This window comes from Mchenga conophoros, linkage group LG10 (assembly GCF_057382185.1).
Source record: "Mchenga conophoros isolate Kocher_MC1m ecotype Shallow Benthic linkage group LG10, M_conophoros_male_GT1.1, whole genome shotgun sequence".
NCBI classification, from domain to species: Eukaryota; Metazoa; Chordata; class Actinopteri; order Cichliformes; family Cichlidae; genus Mchenga; species Mchenga conophoros.
The window spans coordinates 3,003,132-3,019,835 of record NC_140535.1 but is presented as its reverse complement, the minus strand read 5'-3'; the positions used below and the strand labels follow the sequence as shown (position 1 = coordinate 3,019,835).

The 16,704-nt window shown below is 44.4% G+C and overlaps 1 protein-coding gene across 1 annotated transcript; it reads left to right on the top strand.

Annotated features, from left to right (window-relative positions):
* The first annotated feature begins 5,446 nt into the window (after positions 1-5,446).
* Positions 5,447-15,593, top strand: wnt11 (wingless-type MMTV integration site family, member 11). Its single transcript, XM_085288180.1, has 6 exons — positions 5,447-5,802; positions 7,137-7,332; positions 9,502-9,746; positions 11,570-11,847; positions 11,941-12,233; positions 14,569-15,593. The coding sequence occupies exons 2-6, from the start codon at positions 7,250-7,252 to the stop codon at positions 14,741-14,743; spliced, it is 1,074 nt and encodes a 357-aa protein (XP_085144306.1). The 5' UTR covers positions 5,447-5,802; positions 7,137-7,249; the 3' UTR covers positions 14,744-15,593.
* The last annotated feature ends 1,111 nt before the right edge of the window (positions 15,594-16,704 follow it).

Genomic DNA, 16,704 nt, shown 5'->3' with positions numbered 1-16,704 from the left:
AACTACGCTTTGGTTAATGTGTGATGCTTTCAGTGTAGATGCATTGTGTAGGTCTGCTGCAGGGCATTGTCTGACTTTCTTGTCAATTATTTGCTATTAATTCCAACATGGTGAAGAAGCAAAAATTTCAAAAAACCCTGCCGCGCTGGAAATTGGAGAAACAAGGTTATGTAGCTGTTAGCATTTAAGACTTTGTTTGAGCAGTAGGTTAATACTTTCTGTCTGGCTGTTGGAACAATGGCAATATTGTTGCTCCACATTATAAACTAAATTTAAAGTGGCGTTGCACAATATTTTCATTTCCTCTGGGTTATTCCAAGTCTTCCTGGGAACCTGCTTATTTACTGACAGAATCTATACCGACAAACACCAGAGCTTGTTTCAGATCTGATCAGATTTTCAGTTTGTGTTTTGATTTGACTAAATGACTTCTGTGACAAAGTGGCTACATTTCCAGGTTTCGTGACTTATTGAAACACGTTTGCTGACATGAAAAGCTTCTATCATCTAACATTTTTTTAAATAGTCATGTATTCTTCCTATGAGCAGGAACAGCACGTCTCCCTGACAATGGCCCAATTGTCGGTGCCCAGCTCGGTGTGTAAGGAGGCTCTCTGTCCCCTCTCAGCTGCTGATTCTGCCTCTGCTGTGGGCCACCAGCCACAGGGTTTGAGGGCCTCGCTGCAGCAGCACGTATATATGCTGTTTTGCAATAACTCTCCACACTCCCCTGTGAGCTGTACACCTCCTACAAGCTGCGCTTTATTTATTTACATGCTGGATGTGGAGCTGGACGCTGTTACTCTCAGGTGTGGCCCGTACGTTTGAGCATAAAGAGCACATCCTATTGCCTTAATTGACCCGTGGACCGGGTTTCCTGCTGGAAGTCAGGGTTCTGCGCTGATGTAAGATCCGTGACACTCTGTAATTATGTCCATACACAGCAAGGATTTAACTGCACTCTGGGGGGAAAGACAGAGGGCTTAAGTGGATTTTATTTCAAGGTTCCCTTTCAGGGAAAATTGGCAGCAGGGGCAAGAATTCAGATCCTTCTTGTACTAAGAGCAAAACTTTTGGTTTGAATTATTCAGATGTCAGCTTATTGATTTTATTTTTCAAGAACACTTCATCTGTACTTGCCATTGTAAAACTATATTGTTTGAGACAGTAAGTAATATGTGGAGGATTGTACTTGAGTGTGCTCCTTTACCAGCAAGTTGTAGAAGACATCCTCTGATCATGAATAATGATTCTATGCTCACAAGCTTCATTTGTGTCTCTGAAGTGACCCGTGTCAGGTCGGCTCGCTTCCTGAACCTGCGCAAAGCGCGACTTGGTGTTTGCCCTGAACCGTTTCCGCAGAGCAACGGGCACACAGCTCGCAATTTCAAATTCTTTTGTATTCCTTGAAGAAGTTGGCTTTGATCATTTATAAGGATGCTCTGGTGCTCTCACGCCTCCATCAACCACAATCTAAAGGGGTATATTCATAAGAACCAGATGTATCTGCACAATTTATCTATTGTGCTGTTTGGAGGCCTGCAGCCAGGCTGGTGCCTGTCCTAGTGATTCTTCTATCGCTCTTGGGTTTTCTGTTTACCAGGAGGGGTGCGGGCGGAGAGACGGCGCGTCCCAAGCTGCTGAAGTCATCTCCCCACCCACAGGGTTCACTTCAATCCCCTCTGCCCTCAGCACCTTTTGCTGCTCTTCAGCAGCACCTCTGCAGACACACTGAGATGGCGTCACACACGCAGTGATTAAGGATCGGTGCGAGGCGGCGCTGCTGTCCTCGACACGGGGAAAAATGTCTCTTTTTCTAAAGGGGGAACTCAACCCCCCCAAGCCCCGAAAAACAGAATCCACATTTGTTCGTTTTCGAGCTCCGTTTTAATTGATGGCTCGAACTGGCCGAGCAGGGACGAGTCAGACTGTAGCGGTGATGTCAGGAGACAAATCCTGCAGCTGCTCTGTAGACGGTAAATAACAGAACAGACCCTGAGACGTTTTAATGGATTATAGACACATATTGTAATTCGCAGCTGTAGGTTGCGGCTCTGTGTTCAAGTATAGCTCGGATAACGTGAAGCGGGAGAGGATAAAAAAGGCATTTGTGATGAAATCGTTAATTGTCCTGATCTTCTCATTTCCATCTTTGGTGACAGTGTTTTGTGCTCACTGCAGAGAAAAAGAAGTATTTGAGCGTGTTTGCTCTTTTCCGTGCCACAACTGGACTCGTTTAGCTCTGATATTTATGATGTTCTGATGATATGGCAGGCCTGCAATGCGTTTGATTGGCTGCATTACTGGAATCCACTCCTCCTTTGGATGGTTAACCCATAATGTAGGCGAGTTTTATGCCCCAAGCTCAGGTCACCGCATCCATAGTGATGGTATTTATTTCGGGAATGATCGTGCGGTGGCTTCGCGAACACATAGCTCATCGTGGTTGAAGCGCAGTCCGAGCGCTCCTGGAGGACCACATGACATGTTTCAAAAAGTGCATCCCATCTGTCGCTTGATGAAAGGGCCCCGTCTTCAAAGCCCACTACAGACCAGGGTTGTAAACACATGGCAAACGAAAGATGTGGGCCCAGGTTTGTGCTGCGAGGCACAGACTTTACAAAGGTCGCCGTTTCTGAGGTGAGCCCCACTGTGAGCTCTGGCAGGCCTTCACAGCGGGGACACCACAGAGTGATGGGATTTTCACCTGACTGATGTGAAGCTGTCACGGTCTCTCGCCACGTCAGATTGGATGATTTTCACCCCTCCGAGGAGGCTTTGACATCCCGTTCTCGTTATTCGTCGACAGTCAGTCAGAGCAGAGCCCTGCGCTGTTCAGTGTTTGGTTGGTGATGAGAGGCAAAATGAAAACTAAACGATACGGTTCACTGTTTCCATTTGAACGTTCCCTTTCAAGTTTTTGGCTTTATTGCATTCATGATGGCTGTTAATCAGACTCATGGTTTGAATTTGAATATGGAATGCTATCTGTTGTGAGAGCAATTACACTGGTGAACAGGCAGATGTGTATGTAGGGCCACCTCATCAGTTAAACCTTTATCGTTTTTATCACAGCGCTTTGCATATTTCTGTCATTTTAGCAAACAGACAAAATGAAAGGGACCAGATTTAAAAAATAAAAACATGACTGAGCTTTTTCATTTGTACTAAAATCAAAGAGATCTCATCTTATTTTACATCATCTTGAAACATTAAGAACGCGTGATTTAATTCTGCGCTTTATTTTAACATGAAACTTTTTTCTTTTGCACTGCGCCCTTGGTCGAAGGTTTAGTTTTGCAACTCAGCAGCAGCATGGGAATATTTTCCCCAGGCATAATAGCAGCTCTGCACCCATTCAGCCCCTGATCCTCCTGGGTGAAAGTCGAGTGTCCTTATTCCACTTCCCCCAGTGAGCCTCCTGACTCACGATATTGGCTCGATCCTCTTGAGATCCACGAGACAATGGCCCAGCGCTGTGAGACTCATTCTTCATCAGACATTAATACTTTATTGAGCCGGAGTCGGGCCACTCCGCGACAGAGCAAAAACAAGAAAGAAAAAACTCAAACATTTACACTGTGGTGAAAGTTTTGCAAAACAAAAACTGCGATGTGCAATTTGCACATACAATATTTCTCCGCGGCTGATAAATGACCCTTTCTATTTATGCACATTTTACATGTTTTGGTTTTTTGAAGTATTTCACTGTAATCTGAGGGGATTTATCTCATTTGCTGCTTGGCTCATTTGAAAATAAACTCCCAAGCTCAGGCTCAAACCACTGGGTTAAACAACAGTGCCATACAAATGCCGGTTTTGGGAACTGTAATTATAGAAGGTATTTCCATAGACACTGGTGCTCACCAGTGATCCCAGCATGTCTAAAGCTGATTACAGTGACAGTTAAAAAAAAGAGCGTGTAAGTGTAACCCTATCTGCGTAAAGCTGGTTTTCATCTGAGATGTAGATTATCTGTCATTCCTCTGCTGGTATATGACATGAGTTATTTCGCTATCATGAACTCCAGTGGCTCTCTTCTGTAGTCAGAAGAGTTGCTTGGAAGACAAGATGTGGAGATCAAGGGCCGGCGTGTTGATCTTAAACTCAGGAATGGAGAGCCTGTGTGTAAAATGTCTCTGTAGACGGGCCCGGTCCTGCTGGAAGCTCCACGACTCCCACACACACCCCGACGCCGTGCCCATTCACAGTTGACTGCCATGTAAAACACATCGAATCTCTCTTGGAACCGAGGATCGCATACCTTTGTCCCGTGAAAAAGATACATACATGCAACGCTATCGTATGCCTTGATCTGTTTGGCAAACAAATTTTTACAGAGAGCAGAGGCAGAGGGCTCGTTGTGGTCTGTAAATGCTCCAGAGGACAGCATGACAGCACCTGGCCTGCTGCTCCCTGCAGTGCACCAGGCCAGCCGTGCTTAGCTGCACCAGTTGCAAGGTCAAGGTCTGGACAACAGCTCAGTACTGGCTTCTTGTCTGGGCGTTGGAGGTGCAGGAGAGTCTCAGGGAAACTATACATTACTTTCCCACAGCTGGCTCGGCGACGTATCACTTTCAGTGTGGTTAAGATTTAAGGAAATCAGCCAGTGAGGGAAAGCTTGCTGTAACTTTAGGAGGCTTTTATTTGATTTTTTTTTCTCAAATAATATAAGCTGGAGCGCATTTCTGTCTGTGTGCATATGTGTGTGTGTGTGTGAGTACCACAATATCATGTCACGCTGTATTATAGTATATATATTGTAACATTTTTATGGGATCCACTCTTAATAAATAAAAGCTGTCACTGTGAATTCAGAGCATCGTTTACCTTTCGCACTGGTTCCAATTTAAAAGTTTTAGTGAAGATTTATATTTCACGTCAGGGCGTGTCCACCTCTAGGACATTTCCTTTATTCCATTATTTCCAAGATTTAATACAAACACAAAAAAGAGAGAAGGACCAAACAGAGATATTCTCCTGCCATGCCCCTGTTGTATAGTTGGTGACTTGACTTTGATGCAAAGCATGAGACAAGTATAGAAAATAAAAGTGTCCACACACCAGTTTGACACAGTTTTTGAATTTCTTTCTATTTTTAACCACATTTAATATAATAAATAAGTCATAATAAAATACGTTATTACTTTAAAACATGAGAACAGAGCAGGATTGTGGCATGAGAATAAGAATCCACAAACAATCTGTTCATATGAAGTCTAATATTTGAGGTGAGAATATTTCCGCGGGTCTTGATGAGCAGCCACAGGCTGTGTTTAAAAAGCTTCAGGAATACCGGGATGTCGGGAGCATGACAAGCCTGAGACACTGTAAATGCTTTTAAAATAAGATCAGCGCGTGGACCATTCATCATCAGTGACACGCCGTAAGTCAGTCCAGCTCCCTGTTCCGGAGCACTTTCAGTCCAGCAACATTTCCCAGTAGCCCTGCATGCTCGGCTCTGGACTGCTTTCTTATGCTAATGCAGGTCTGACATCAGCAGTGAGATCAAAGTGGGGCAGGGGTACTTTAGAGCTGAGTCTGCCCTCATTCAGGCTCACTCACTCATTCTCCTCTAGCCCAACCTTGCTCTGTCCCGCTCGCACTCACTGACCGACACGGCTGTGGTACACACCATGCGTACCTGCCCGGAGCTATTCTGCCACCCCGTGCTGGATTTTACTAAAGCGTCTGGCTGACTGCGCCACGGACAGCTCTGTTGAAAGGATACTGAGACTGGGACTGGACTTTTCTCCGCTTCTGTTGATTTATTGAACGGGAAAGCCGAGATCGACGGCAAAGGTGAGCCCCAGTTTGGCTGCAGAAAAAGCCCCACGGGCTGTCTGAGAACTCAGTGCGTAAAAGTTTAGGATAGAAATAGAGGAAGGGAGTTTTTGCTGGGAAAAAACGGCAGGAGGAATTTTTACTAAAAATATATGAAGACTATTGAACCCTGTTACTTTGGTTTGCTGGCACAGATTAAAATTTAAATTTGGTGTTTAAAATATAAAAACGTCGACATCAGCGTGCGTCGTGAGATTTGACTAACAGCGTTACAGACTGATGATAAGATGACATTAGATTTAATTACATTAAAATATGATTGTTTTGCATTGAGTGTTAGTAACCAAGCTTCAGAGGCCACAGTCGTTCGAGGGGGGAAAGAAGGACTAAATAATCCACGATGCGCCCTGGCTCGCTTAGCCTACCTAGAGAGAGAGAGAGAGAGTTAAAAAAAAAAAAAAAAAAAGGTTATCAGCCGTCATCTTTTAGAGAGAAACACGAGCTGCCCCTTAGACCGCTTTAACCAGCAGGGCCCGCAGAAGTAAATCTGGACAGAGGGAATTACGCATTTGACGCCAAACTGCAAACAAGGGCCGACGCTGTTCTGGAAACTTTTTTTATTCGATTTAAAAAAAAATCTTAGAGCATAAAGTAGGCGTTTGAAAGGTTATTAGTCACACCGCTAATTAATATGTGTAATTTTGAAGGGGCCAGTGAGCGGCGAGGAGCGGAACTGTGCCTTCACAGAGCGCCGTTTATCAGCCGTTTATTACCTGCAGCGATAACGCGCTCACTTTAAGCTGCCTTCAAAGAGCTTTCAAATCAGCGGGCAGATAAACGCCTGTGACGCGCTCCCTGTCCGCTGGCCCTCCATCTCTGCCTTGATCCTCGCTGGTGTTCTCCTAATGCCAGTCTAAATTGTTGAGATTTTTCCGCAATTTTTACAGCCGAAGAGAGCAAAAAAACTAAAAAATCTTAAATATAAAAATTAAAAATATTACTTTCTCCAGAGCGTTTAATTAAAGGTTCTCCTTCTGCCTCGAACCAAAAAAAAATATCTCCCTAAACATCACATCAGGAATGATCCTGCGCTTTGTGGTTAGTATCAATGATTAACTGTCTTTTCCAGGTTTTTCCAAAATAACCAAAAGTAGGCAAGAAATAATTTTGTTCTTCTTTAGTTTCTAGTGTGTGTATCTGCATATTTAAGCTGAATGGATTTTCTCTGTCCTGTCCTTGAGTGCTTACATTGATGTTTTCATCTCCCTCTTCACAAAAAGTCTGGAAATGCTTCAGCTTGGCGCATCACGGCAGCTCTAAGTCACTGATGTTTTCTTTGTGATTTATCACAGGGTTTAGAAGAAGGGGCATCGTGCCGTGAGCGCTGACCTTTGAGTCTGAGCCGAGAAGTTCATCGAGTCTTTTGTGTTTTGTGTCCTGCGTAAGCCGGAGCTACTGTCCAACCATGAGGGGCAGCTCTCATGTCCTGCCTCTTGGTGTGATCGCGGCTCTGATGCTGTCTCAGGTCTGCTCTGGCATCAAATGGCTGTAAGTATTCTGTCGTTTTGCCATTTTTACACAACGCTTTGCTTTCAAGGAGCGTCAAAACAGATGACATCATGAAGATACACCACACTGCTCTTTGCTGCATGTTTCATAGAGGGGAGGGCTCATGGCAGCTTTGAAATGGGCCCCAGCATTCCTGCACTGTTTCTGCTGGTGGTGGTGGCGGTGGTGGGGAGCTCTGTCCATGTGTGGTGATGAGTGCTCCAGCGTATGAAACCATGCCAGCAACTATTTTGTGTTATTGATTGTAATGTGGCCTAAGTAAGAAAAAAGAAGAAAAGACTGCATGAATATTTCAGTTTTAATTTACCATCCACAGTATTCAAAGGCAGAGAGCAGGAAATAAAATCGGGCTGGCGAGGCCTCATGGTGGCGCAGACAGTGATGTCACTGCTTTCTGCGTGTTGTCCAGTTTTTTCCTCAAATCATAAAAAACAGCTCGCTGCAGAAAGACGCAGTGCAAGCTGAAAGAAAGGACCATTGCAACTACTTTCTGGTACATGCAAACAATAACTTCCCAACGAACAAGTCCACAGACATCCAGGTTTTATTTATGTTCGTCAATCTTACGAACCCTGGAAGGTTTTCGTCACCGTTTTCATGTCGCTTTGTGTGTTAACATTTTCCGTCTTTTTTTGGTGTTTGTCTTGTTTCTCTGACCTTCTGGGAAAAGTCTGCATTTAGCTGTAGCAAAAATATCTGTGACTTCCTATCAGAATGAAAAGTTGCAATGCTCATAGTGGGAGCGCTTGAGCAGATGTGCCAACGAGCGGTGGGATGGCACGCACCAAGTCCCAGTGAGAAGTCTTACAGTCTTCATAAGGACGGAGGTGCAATGCCAAACGGATGCGGCTGTAAACACCTGTGGGTGCCAAAAACTGATTTCCAATGTTTCTGTGTCATTTTTTTCTGTGTAATATCTTTATGTTGGTAAATAGACTTGGTGAACAGGGTTTACAAAGGGGGCTTATATATAGAATTAAAACATTATCTGTGTTTCAAGTATCTTTATAACTCTGTGTTATTGTACTCACATTATAACCAATCCGGTCCTTTATCCCCACTTAAAATATTTTTACTGAACTATTGTAATATTTCCTCTTGGCCAACTTACTCTTACAAAAGACATGTTTAATGTTAATGAGATTTTTTTAACTGCATAAATAAAGGTTATATAAAAGTCGCTGCCAAAAACTGATTGCAGCTTCTACCTTGTTACACGAATGTTGTTTGTGGCTCAAGATAACTTTATATCATCCATGAGGGATGCATTTGACATATGTTTCACATATTATAGTCCAACAAGTTACTTATAGCAGTTTAAATACGAGCAATCAGTTTTTGGCAAATACCGGAAATCAGTTTTTGGCAGACGATCACTTTTTGGCACAACACCAGGTTACTGCGAGCCCAGTGGAGTCACAGCTTTTCATGGGGCACAGAGCGGCGGCTCCTCGGCCTCCTAATGCAAAACAGGCCATGGTGCAGGCTGCCCTGCTCGGTTCTCACAAACCAATCAGCAGTGTGCAAAGGGACAGATCCCACAGATCTAACCTGCTCCACCTGTGCTTCCTCTGTCACATTCATTCCCAGTAAATTGTTCAAATCAAATATGTGCTCCCTTTGATAGTGATTTATGTCAAACCGAGGCCACAGAGGGCAATGCTTCCTGCAGAAACACTCAGACGATAAGGGGATCTACAATTTTCTATCTGGCTTCTAGATTTTTTGGCATATCCTCGAGGCCTCTCGTGCACTTTAACCAAAGACCAAGAACGTGTCACGTGTATTTTATGAATCTGCAGCTGACTTTCCTCTGGAATTCTCACCGTGATAAGATGGTTTTCTGCTGCAACGCATGCCAAAAACGTTTCCCTGCCCGGAGCGTTATCTGCTGCAGTTTTCCAATTGTTTGTTAACAGCCAACGTGTCTCACTGTGGGCTTGAATTGTGCCTGCGCATGGAATTCAAATTGCTTACACACCATTCCAAATAAAACTCACGGCGTGCCTGCATTTCCACAAACGCGATAATTTAACAAGTCATAAAACAAGCCTTTGTTGCCGTCACCATGGCAATGAAAAGAATAAGTACTAAATAATGTATGCTGACACAAAAGCTTTTGTTTCTGCTTCTTTCCACTCCACGCAGAGCGCTGTCTCATACTCCCGCATCATTACACATCAACCAGACCCAGCACTGTAAGCAACTGCCCGGCATGGTGTCCTCCCAAGCTCAGCTGTGTCGCAGCAACCTGGAACTCATGCAGACCATCATCCAAGCTGCTCGAGAAGTCAAGAAGACGTGTCAGAAGACTTTCGCCGACATGCGCTGGAACTGCTCCTCCATTGACATACCCATCGATGCCCCGAAGTACCGACCAGACCTCGACCGAGGTACGCTTTATAAACCGAACAGAAGAACGGGGCAGAAGGGGCTGTTGCCTTTAAAAACATGCTCCTCGTGTTTTATGCCCACGATTCTATATAGTTTGATACAGAGAGCCAAATCACAACAACAGTTGCCTCAAGCTGCTCTATGTTATAAGGTAAAGACCCCACGATAATACAGAGAAACCCCAACAATCAGGCCGTGCCGTATGAACAAGCACTTGGCGACAGTGGGAAGGAAAAACTCCCTTTTTAACAGGAGGAAGCGTCCGGGCTCGGGGGAGGTATACACATGTCTGCTGCATATGTGGTTCCTGTCTAAAAATAACCCCTGACACAGATTTTGGCCTTTTGTAAACAATTTTTAGTTTAAAGACTTTCTTTTCCTGCCAGCATGTGTTCCTGCAGAGCTGTACGTTCAGCGATATATAAATTATGTCGCTATTTCTGAAATCTCCTAAAAAGAAATTCATGCTGCACTATTGCTTACAGTTTTATTTTGCTAAAAGTATTTTTGAACCAGCAACAGGTGTGGATGGGATTGGATGGGGCGAGAGGGGTAGCCATGGCTGCCATTTGCCAAATGAACAGGAAATGGCTCATCTCTGTCTTTGATCTAACAGCCCACGCTCATACGTGATTTCTTCCCCTTATTTGCAATTGCCCCCCATCCTATAGCATGTGTGCTTCCCATGTGTGCACATCACCACCAATTACATCAGCGCTCACTCTGTGTTAGAGCATGACCACCGATGTTTGAGACAGAGAGAGATAGAGAGCTTGAACACAGACTGTAGAGAAGGTGGCCATGCAGAAGAAACCTGATGAGTCTTTTTCTTTTGTCTTGTTTAAAAGAATCATTTTACATATATAATCTTGCAACGATTATACGGAAAATTTGAGCGTTATATGTCTGTGTAAATAGACTTTAAGGTACTTTTTCTTGTGAGAGAAGACTCCACATTTTCATTGGCTATGTGCAAAAGAAAATCACAAGTCACCACAAAGTCAGAATGTATGCAGATTTCTGCATAAATGCGATGGCCACTACCACAGAGAAAATTAAATCCAGCTACAACAAAAACTACTGAGATGAGGGGAAGTGGGTGGAAGGCGATTCTCTGGTTTTATTTATTACTTTTTTCAGTTATTTTGAATTTCACAGGAGGATAGCACGACACAGTACATGTGAAGCTCACATTATCACGAAGATATATCGAAATTTCAGACTCACCCTTAGATTTGGTGATACATTGCTCTACATAAGTATACTCTGCGCTCCACATTTAGTTTGTTGGGATATGGTGAGGAAGGAGCAGCTATCTCGGAGTTATTTACAAGAGATGGCAAAAATAGGACAAGAAGAAAACGGCAAAACACAGAGAGAAAAGTTAACAAGCAGTAAAGGCTTATAAACTCATGGGAATCCCCCCAGCAGCCTGAGCTTTATAGCAGAATAACAAAATAATGGGTCAGGGTCACCTGACCCAGTATGTCCTATTAGCTTTACTAAAAGGAAAGCCTGAAGCACAGGCCTAAAACCTCGTGGTTACTTCTTTGATTATAGTATCGCTAAGTTTTATTACTTTCATTTTTCTTGTTTGTAAACTCTTGGAGAAGAAGAAGCTGTCCGATGACATCGCACTAGTCTTTAGCCTGGTGACGATGATAGGGAGTGTAATCACTGGTTTCATACTAACAAGGGTTACTGATTTCCAAACACTTGATTTGAGAGCAAAAGTTGTCTTTTGAACTGCTTTGAATGTCAGCGCTGCTATTTTACGTGGCATATTTTGCCTTTTCACCTTTGCTGTTTCTGTTTCCATCAGGAACAAGGGAGGCTGCGTTCGTCTACGCCCTGTCTGCGGCTACCATCAGCCACACCATAGCGCGGGCGTGCACCACTGGAGATCTGCGGCTTTGCTCGTGTGGTCCCGTCCCGGCTGAGATTCCAGAGCCCGGCTATCGCTGGGGCGGCTGTGGTGACAACCTGCACTACGGTTTGATTATGGGCTCCAAATTCTCTGATGCTCCCATGAAGATGAAGCGCTCAAGCTCTCACGCCAACAAACTGATGCACCTACACAACAGTGAAGTTGGCAGACAGGTACAGAGTAGAAGAGTGAAAAAAATGCAGACTCGTTTCCATATTTGCCTGTCCCGTATGTCGTGGTTTAACTCCCTCCATCTTCATGTCTAGGTACTGAGAGAGTCAGTAGTGATGAAGTGTAAGTGCCACGGTGTGTCTGGATCCTGCTCTATAAGGACCTGCTGGAAAGGACTGCAAGACCTTAGGGATATCGCCATGGACCTTAAGACCAAGTACCTGTCTGCCACCAAAGTGGTTCACCGGCCCATGGGGACACGTAAGCAGCTGGTGCCCAAAGACATTGACATCAGGCCGGTGAGGGACAATGAGCTCGTCTACCTGCAGAGCTCTCCGGACTTCTGCTCCAGGAATGAAAAACAGGGCTCTGTTGGAACGCAGGGCAGGTAAGACAGCCACGATGCACCAGTTTGTGCGTATGTGTGTGTGTGTGGGGGGGGTTATTATAGCTCTCTGAGCATGAGTCAAATGAACACCACAGCTATGTAGCTGACAAAGAGGAAATGATCAGCTCTGAATGTCCGCTCATCCAGGATGTTGACTCAAGTGCTGTCCTGCTTGGTGGCAGTGTTTGATTTACAGGCTGGCTGATAACAAGTGCCTGCCCCTGAGAGAGCCTCGTCTGTGGTGTGTCTGAGCATGTGCCACTGAAAGGCCCACTGTGACTGGAGTCCTTGTCCCGCTATCTGAAATGAATACGAATGTGGTTATTCTTAGGGCCGAGGGCACTATAGCTGATATTGATTTGAGAGGGCCACACAAACAGGGAAATCTTTCATTGCGCCACACAGATAAAGATTTACTTTGACTGCTCACCTTCAGTATTTGACAGGGAGGGTGCTCCTTTGTTAGAAGTTAAAGGGAGAGGTTGGGCTAAGAGATGCCAGAATAATAAGACACACATAAGTTTATTTAATTTCTCTAGTGTATGTTGCTGGAGACCGTTCAGGTCCATTATTTCTTTGTGAATTACAGTACAGGAGGATAAAGTTCCTGCTGTAAAGACCTGATCTTACACAGATTCACTTCAAGTCCTTTCAGAAGTGTCGTTTAAGCTAAACTGATAAAAGAACAATGACCATTGAATGCTTATAAAAACCTCTCAAAAAGACTTTTTTTGTTTTAAGGTTTTAAAATGTTTGTTGTTGCACAATTCCCCAGCAGATTTCAGGGTTTCAGGAGTGCCATGCCTCTCTTTTATGGTATGTGAGACGAGATGCGCACTGGTTTACAGGAACACATGTAGTTTTGTGGACTGGAATACTTCCATTATACCAGAATACAATCCTGGCTGTATGAGCTATGGAGGATATAAATATATAAATAAGACCACCAGACATGTGTGCACATATAGCATGTGACTAGCAAATCATGCGTCCTTCAGCCTGATGTCACTGTACAGATAAACATGGACATGCTTCATGTCAAGGACACTCACTGTGCTTGCTGCATCCTTTTGGCAGGCTGATAACTGCAGCAGCCTCACAGTCTGCAGCATTAGCGCTCCTGCAAAGTCACCAGACAGCTGTTTTGCTGTTGTTATTAATTTAAGTGTTGATCTGATGCTAACTGTTAAGCGTTCCTGTGTGCCTATTAATCATTTCTGTTAGTATGTAGGCAGATTTTTCCTGCTTCCCGGCTTCATAGTCGAGGAGCTGTTTTGTTCTTTATCGTTTTAGCTGCTTGACTTTAAGCGTTTTTGTGCTTGAGTCCTCATGGCTGCTCTGTGGTCAGGTATATATAATGAAAGAGCATTTAAAGGCACTTTTCTAGTCTTTGTGACCCTCAACATGATTTGCACTACAAGCCACATTTACTTGCATTCTTTATTTTATAGACTTTACTTACATCTAGGGCCAATTTCGAGTCACCTGACATGCATGTCTTTGGACTAAAGCAGCAGCAACGGTTTGCCAGTTTTTCTCTGAGACAATCTGGGACAGGCAAAGTTAATGTGAGCCGCACTCTGTAAAATAATGGATCAAGCGTGATCACCGGTGCAAAAGAGTCACGTCCCCAGAAAGAGGCTGGGCTTTTGTCTCAAATGACTTTAAACCAGCAGATGTGAAACCACAGAAGATACTTCTGACAAAACATAACTGTCCGGGGTGGCAGCTCCCACCGATGTCATAAGCCTGTCTTGCATTCTCAATGACTCTTGTCCCTCTTCCTCCCCTTCTTTCACTCGCAGCGCAGCAGCCATTAGCTCGGTAGCTCTCTCACCCTGCTGGTCATTAACACTTTGCCATCATAAAACAAAGCAATAATGTGAAGAGGGCCAGATAAAGAGAGGGAGGGCAGGCCTGTGTACTCGGTGTGATTTATGGCGGGGCTATTCTCTGCTCATTCTAAAAGATGCCCCGGGCTTCTAAACGAGAGGCTCCAGAGCATCCACCGGCCAAAGACAAGGAAACAAAAAGAAAAAATGGAAGAAAAAAATGTTTGGGAGAAGGAGAGCGCAAAGGTTAAAGCGCAGAGTTCGGTCAAACCATTTTAAAGGACTATTGTTGACTCTCGACAGGCTGCGAGATTGTGCAAAACGTTTTAGAATGGAGCTGTTAGCTTAATTGTCTCGGGCAGGAACTGGAAATATTTTAGCTTTCACGGCTGATTGCTCGCTCCAAAATGCGCCTCCTTTGTCCTCGCCTCGGCTACAGAAATCAGCTATTGCAACGGAAAATTAAAGTCACAGTCTAACTGCATGTTTTTCATGTCTGTCAGGCAGTGCAACAAAACCTCGTCAGGCAGTGACAGCTGTGACCTGATGTGCTGCGGCCGTGGCTACAACGCGTACACAGAGAAGCTGGTGGAGCGTTGCCACTGCAAGTATCACTGGTGCTGCTACGTAACCTGCAAGATGTGCGAGCGCAACGTGGAGAGATACGTCTGCAAATGAGTCCACCAACCTGCCGGCCCGACCAGCAGCCAGCCGGCCGAGGCTTCCGATTAACCAAAGCACTAAAAATACAGAGAAGGCTTACTTCTGTCTTAAGCTTTAGCACGCGTCTCTCAGTGAGAAGCGGTCCCTTCTTGTGTCAGTGTCATTTTTGTTTCCCACCAAAATCCCCGAACTACCAACTGGGCTTCTGAGCTTTTGCGCTTCACAAACCTGGAGTGTGGAGACAGTGCCAGTCAGTTCATGCGAAGAGCGCCGTCCTCCTGGGTAATTTCTTTCTCTTATTAATGATTATAAATCCCCCAAACAGGGCTACTGGGTCCAAGTCTATTTCATTCTATCTCTAATAAAAAGAAACAATATTGGATTCGATGCTGGAGGAGAGAACGTCGCCTTCTCTCCCGACTAGACAAAGGCTTACGTTTGGCTTTAATCCACAGAAATCGAAGGGTTCCCGTGGATCCATCCTTTTTTTAGGTACTTTTCCAACTTTTTTCCTCTTCAGCAATGGACTATAGAGGAAGAAAAGCAACATAAAGGGAACTTGAGCATTTTTCATTCACGGAACATATCTGCAGTTGATGTTTTGGACTCACGGCATGTATCCCGTGTGGATCGTGACATGGATGCATCCCTGTGGATTGAGAGGACTTTCTGAAATGGTGCATTATCTCATTTTTGTCTGACATGCAGGCAATTCCAAATATATTCTATTTTTCAGAGCATATGAGCTGAACTCATGGATTTTTGTAAACCACTTTTGTGTGGATGTACATACTGTTATTTTGTATACTGAAATAAAGAAAGAAGTATTTATAAAATAATTAAATGATCTTCACTATCATCTTTACTTGGATACTGTATTTGTTTTTTCAAGACTCATTAGATAGAGTAATTAGTTTTACGCTGAGCAAATTTAGGTGTAGCTCACTTCAACTCCAAAAGGTCATAAAATGCCAGTTAACCACAAATCATATTGTGCAGTGATTGTAAATCAGCTCAGCTCAGTCAGTAATGAGTTGCAGAGTTCAACAGCCTATTGGGATCCCTCTCTGAATTACCCAAACCCTGGGAAACTGTTTGTTTGGACATTCCACCTCCTCACAAAGGCCATTGCAAAAGGATTTTTGTCACTCCTACCACAGCTTCAGCAGTCAAACACTCATCTGTCTGAGGCCCAGACCTCCAACGCACAAACATGGCGTCTTTAAAAAAAGACTAATCTAATTCAGTTTGAACATATAGGCAGCCTGCCGCCCTGTTAGAGGGAACAGACTCAGTGCTGTGCAGGGACATTACCCTCTGACCAGCCTTGTGTTGGGTAAAGCGGTTCTCATGATTTTACACTGACAGAAATAGCCGTGGACGACGTCGAGTCCACGCTGGGCGCTCACATGATATGTTGCAGCGCCGAGCAGCGCGCTCACTCAAGCTGTAACACTACTTGACCCTAGCCTGTGGATACACAGAGAAACTGCCAAAACAGCCCTGCATACTCTGGAAAAGTGAGGCTGAAGGGAATGTTATCAGCAGTCATTTAGATTTTAGTGGTTCTTTTATGACGCTGTCCTCCTTTCAGAGCTGTCCTCTTAATTTAGCTTCATTCTTGGCAGGTTAAGAAGAGTTGATTAGCCACTTCTATTTCAGGTAATGAGGAGAAATGTGACTCTGGATCGAAAGCCAAGAGCCCTGAAGACACAAACCTCTTTAGTGTTTCAGCAGAGAACCAAAGATGACGCATGTTGACAGTGTGACTCAGGGTAGTGACTGAACAACAAACTCCTAAGAAGTCTCACACATACAAACATTTGATCAGAGGTTGCTGTTCTGCAGGAACAGTCTAAAGTCGGTGACCGGCGGTGGTACTGCAAACTTTTGGTTGGGGGCAGGGAAGATGCGCTATGCTCAGGTGAGCGGGGGTCTGCTCTATCTGCACACAACAGCCCCGAGGACCCTTCAGT

Coding starts and splice junctions, on each gene's coding strand:
- wnt11 (XM_085288180.1), top strand. CDS start 7,250: ATGAGGGGCAGCTCTCATGTCCTGCCTCTTGGTGTGATCGCGGCTCTG. Junction 9,747..11,569: donor CCGACCAGACCTCGACCGAG/GTACGCTTTATA, acceptor TGTTTCCATCAG/GAACAAGGGAGGCTGCGTTC. Junction 12,234..14,568: donor TCTGTTGGAACGCAGGGCAG/GTAAGACAGCCA, acceptor CATGTCTGTCAG/GCAGTGCAACAAAACCTCGT.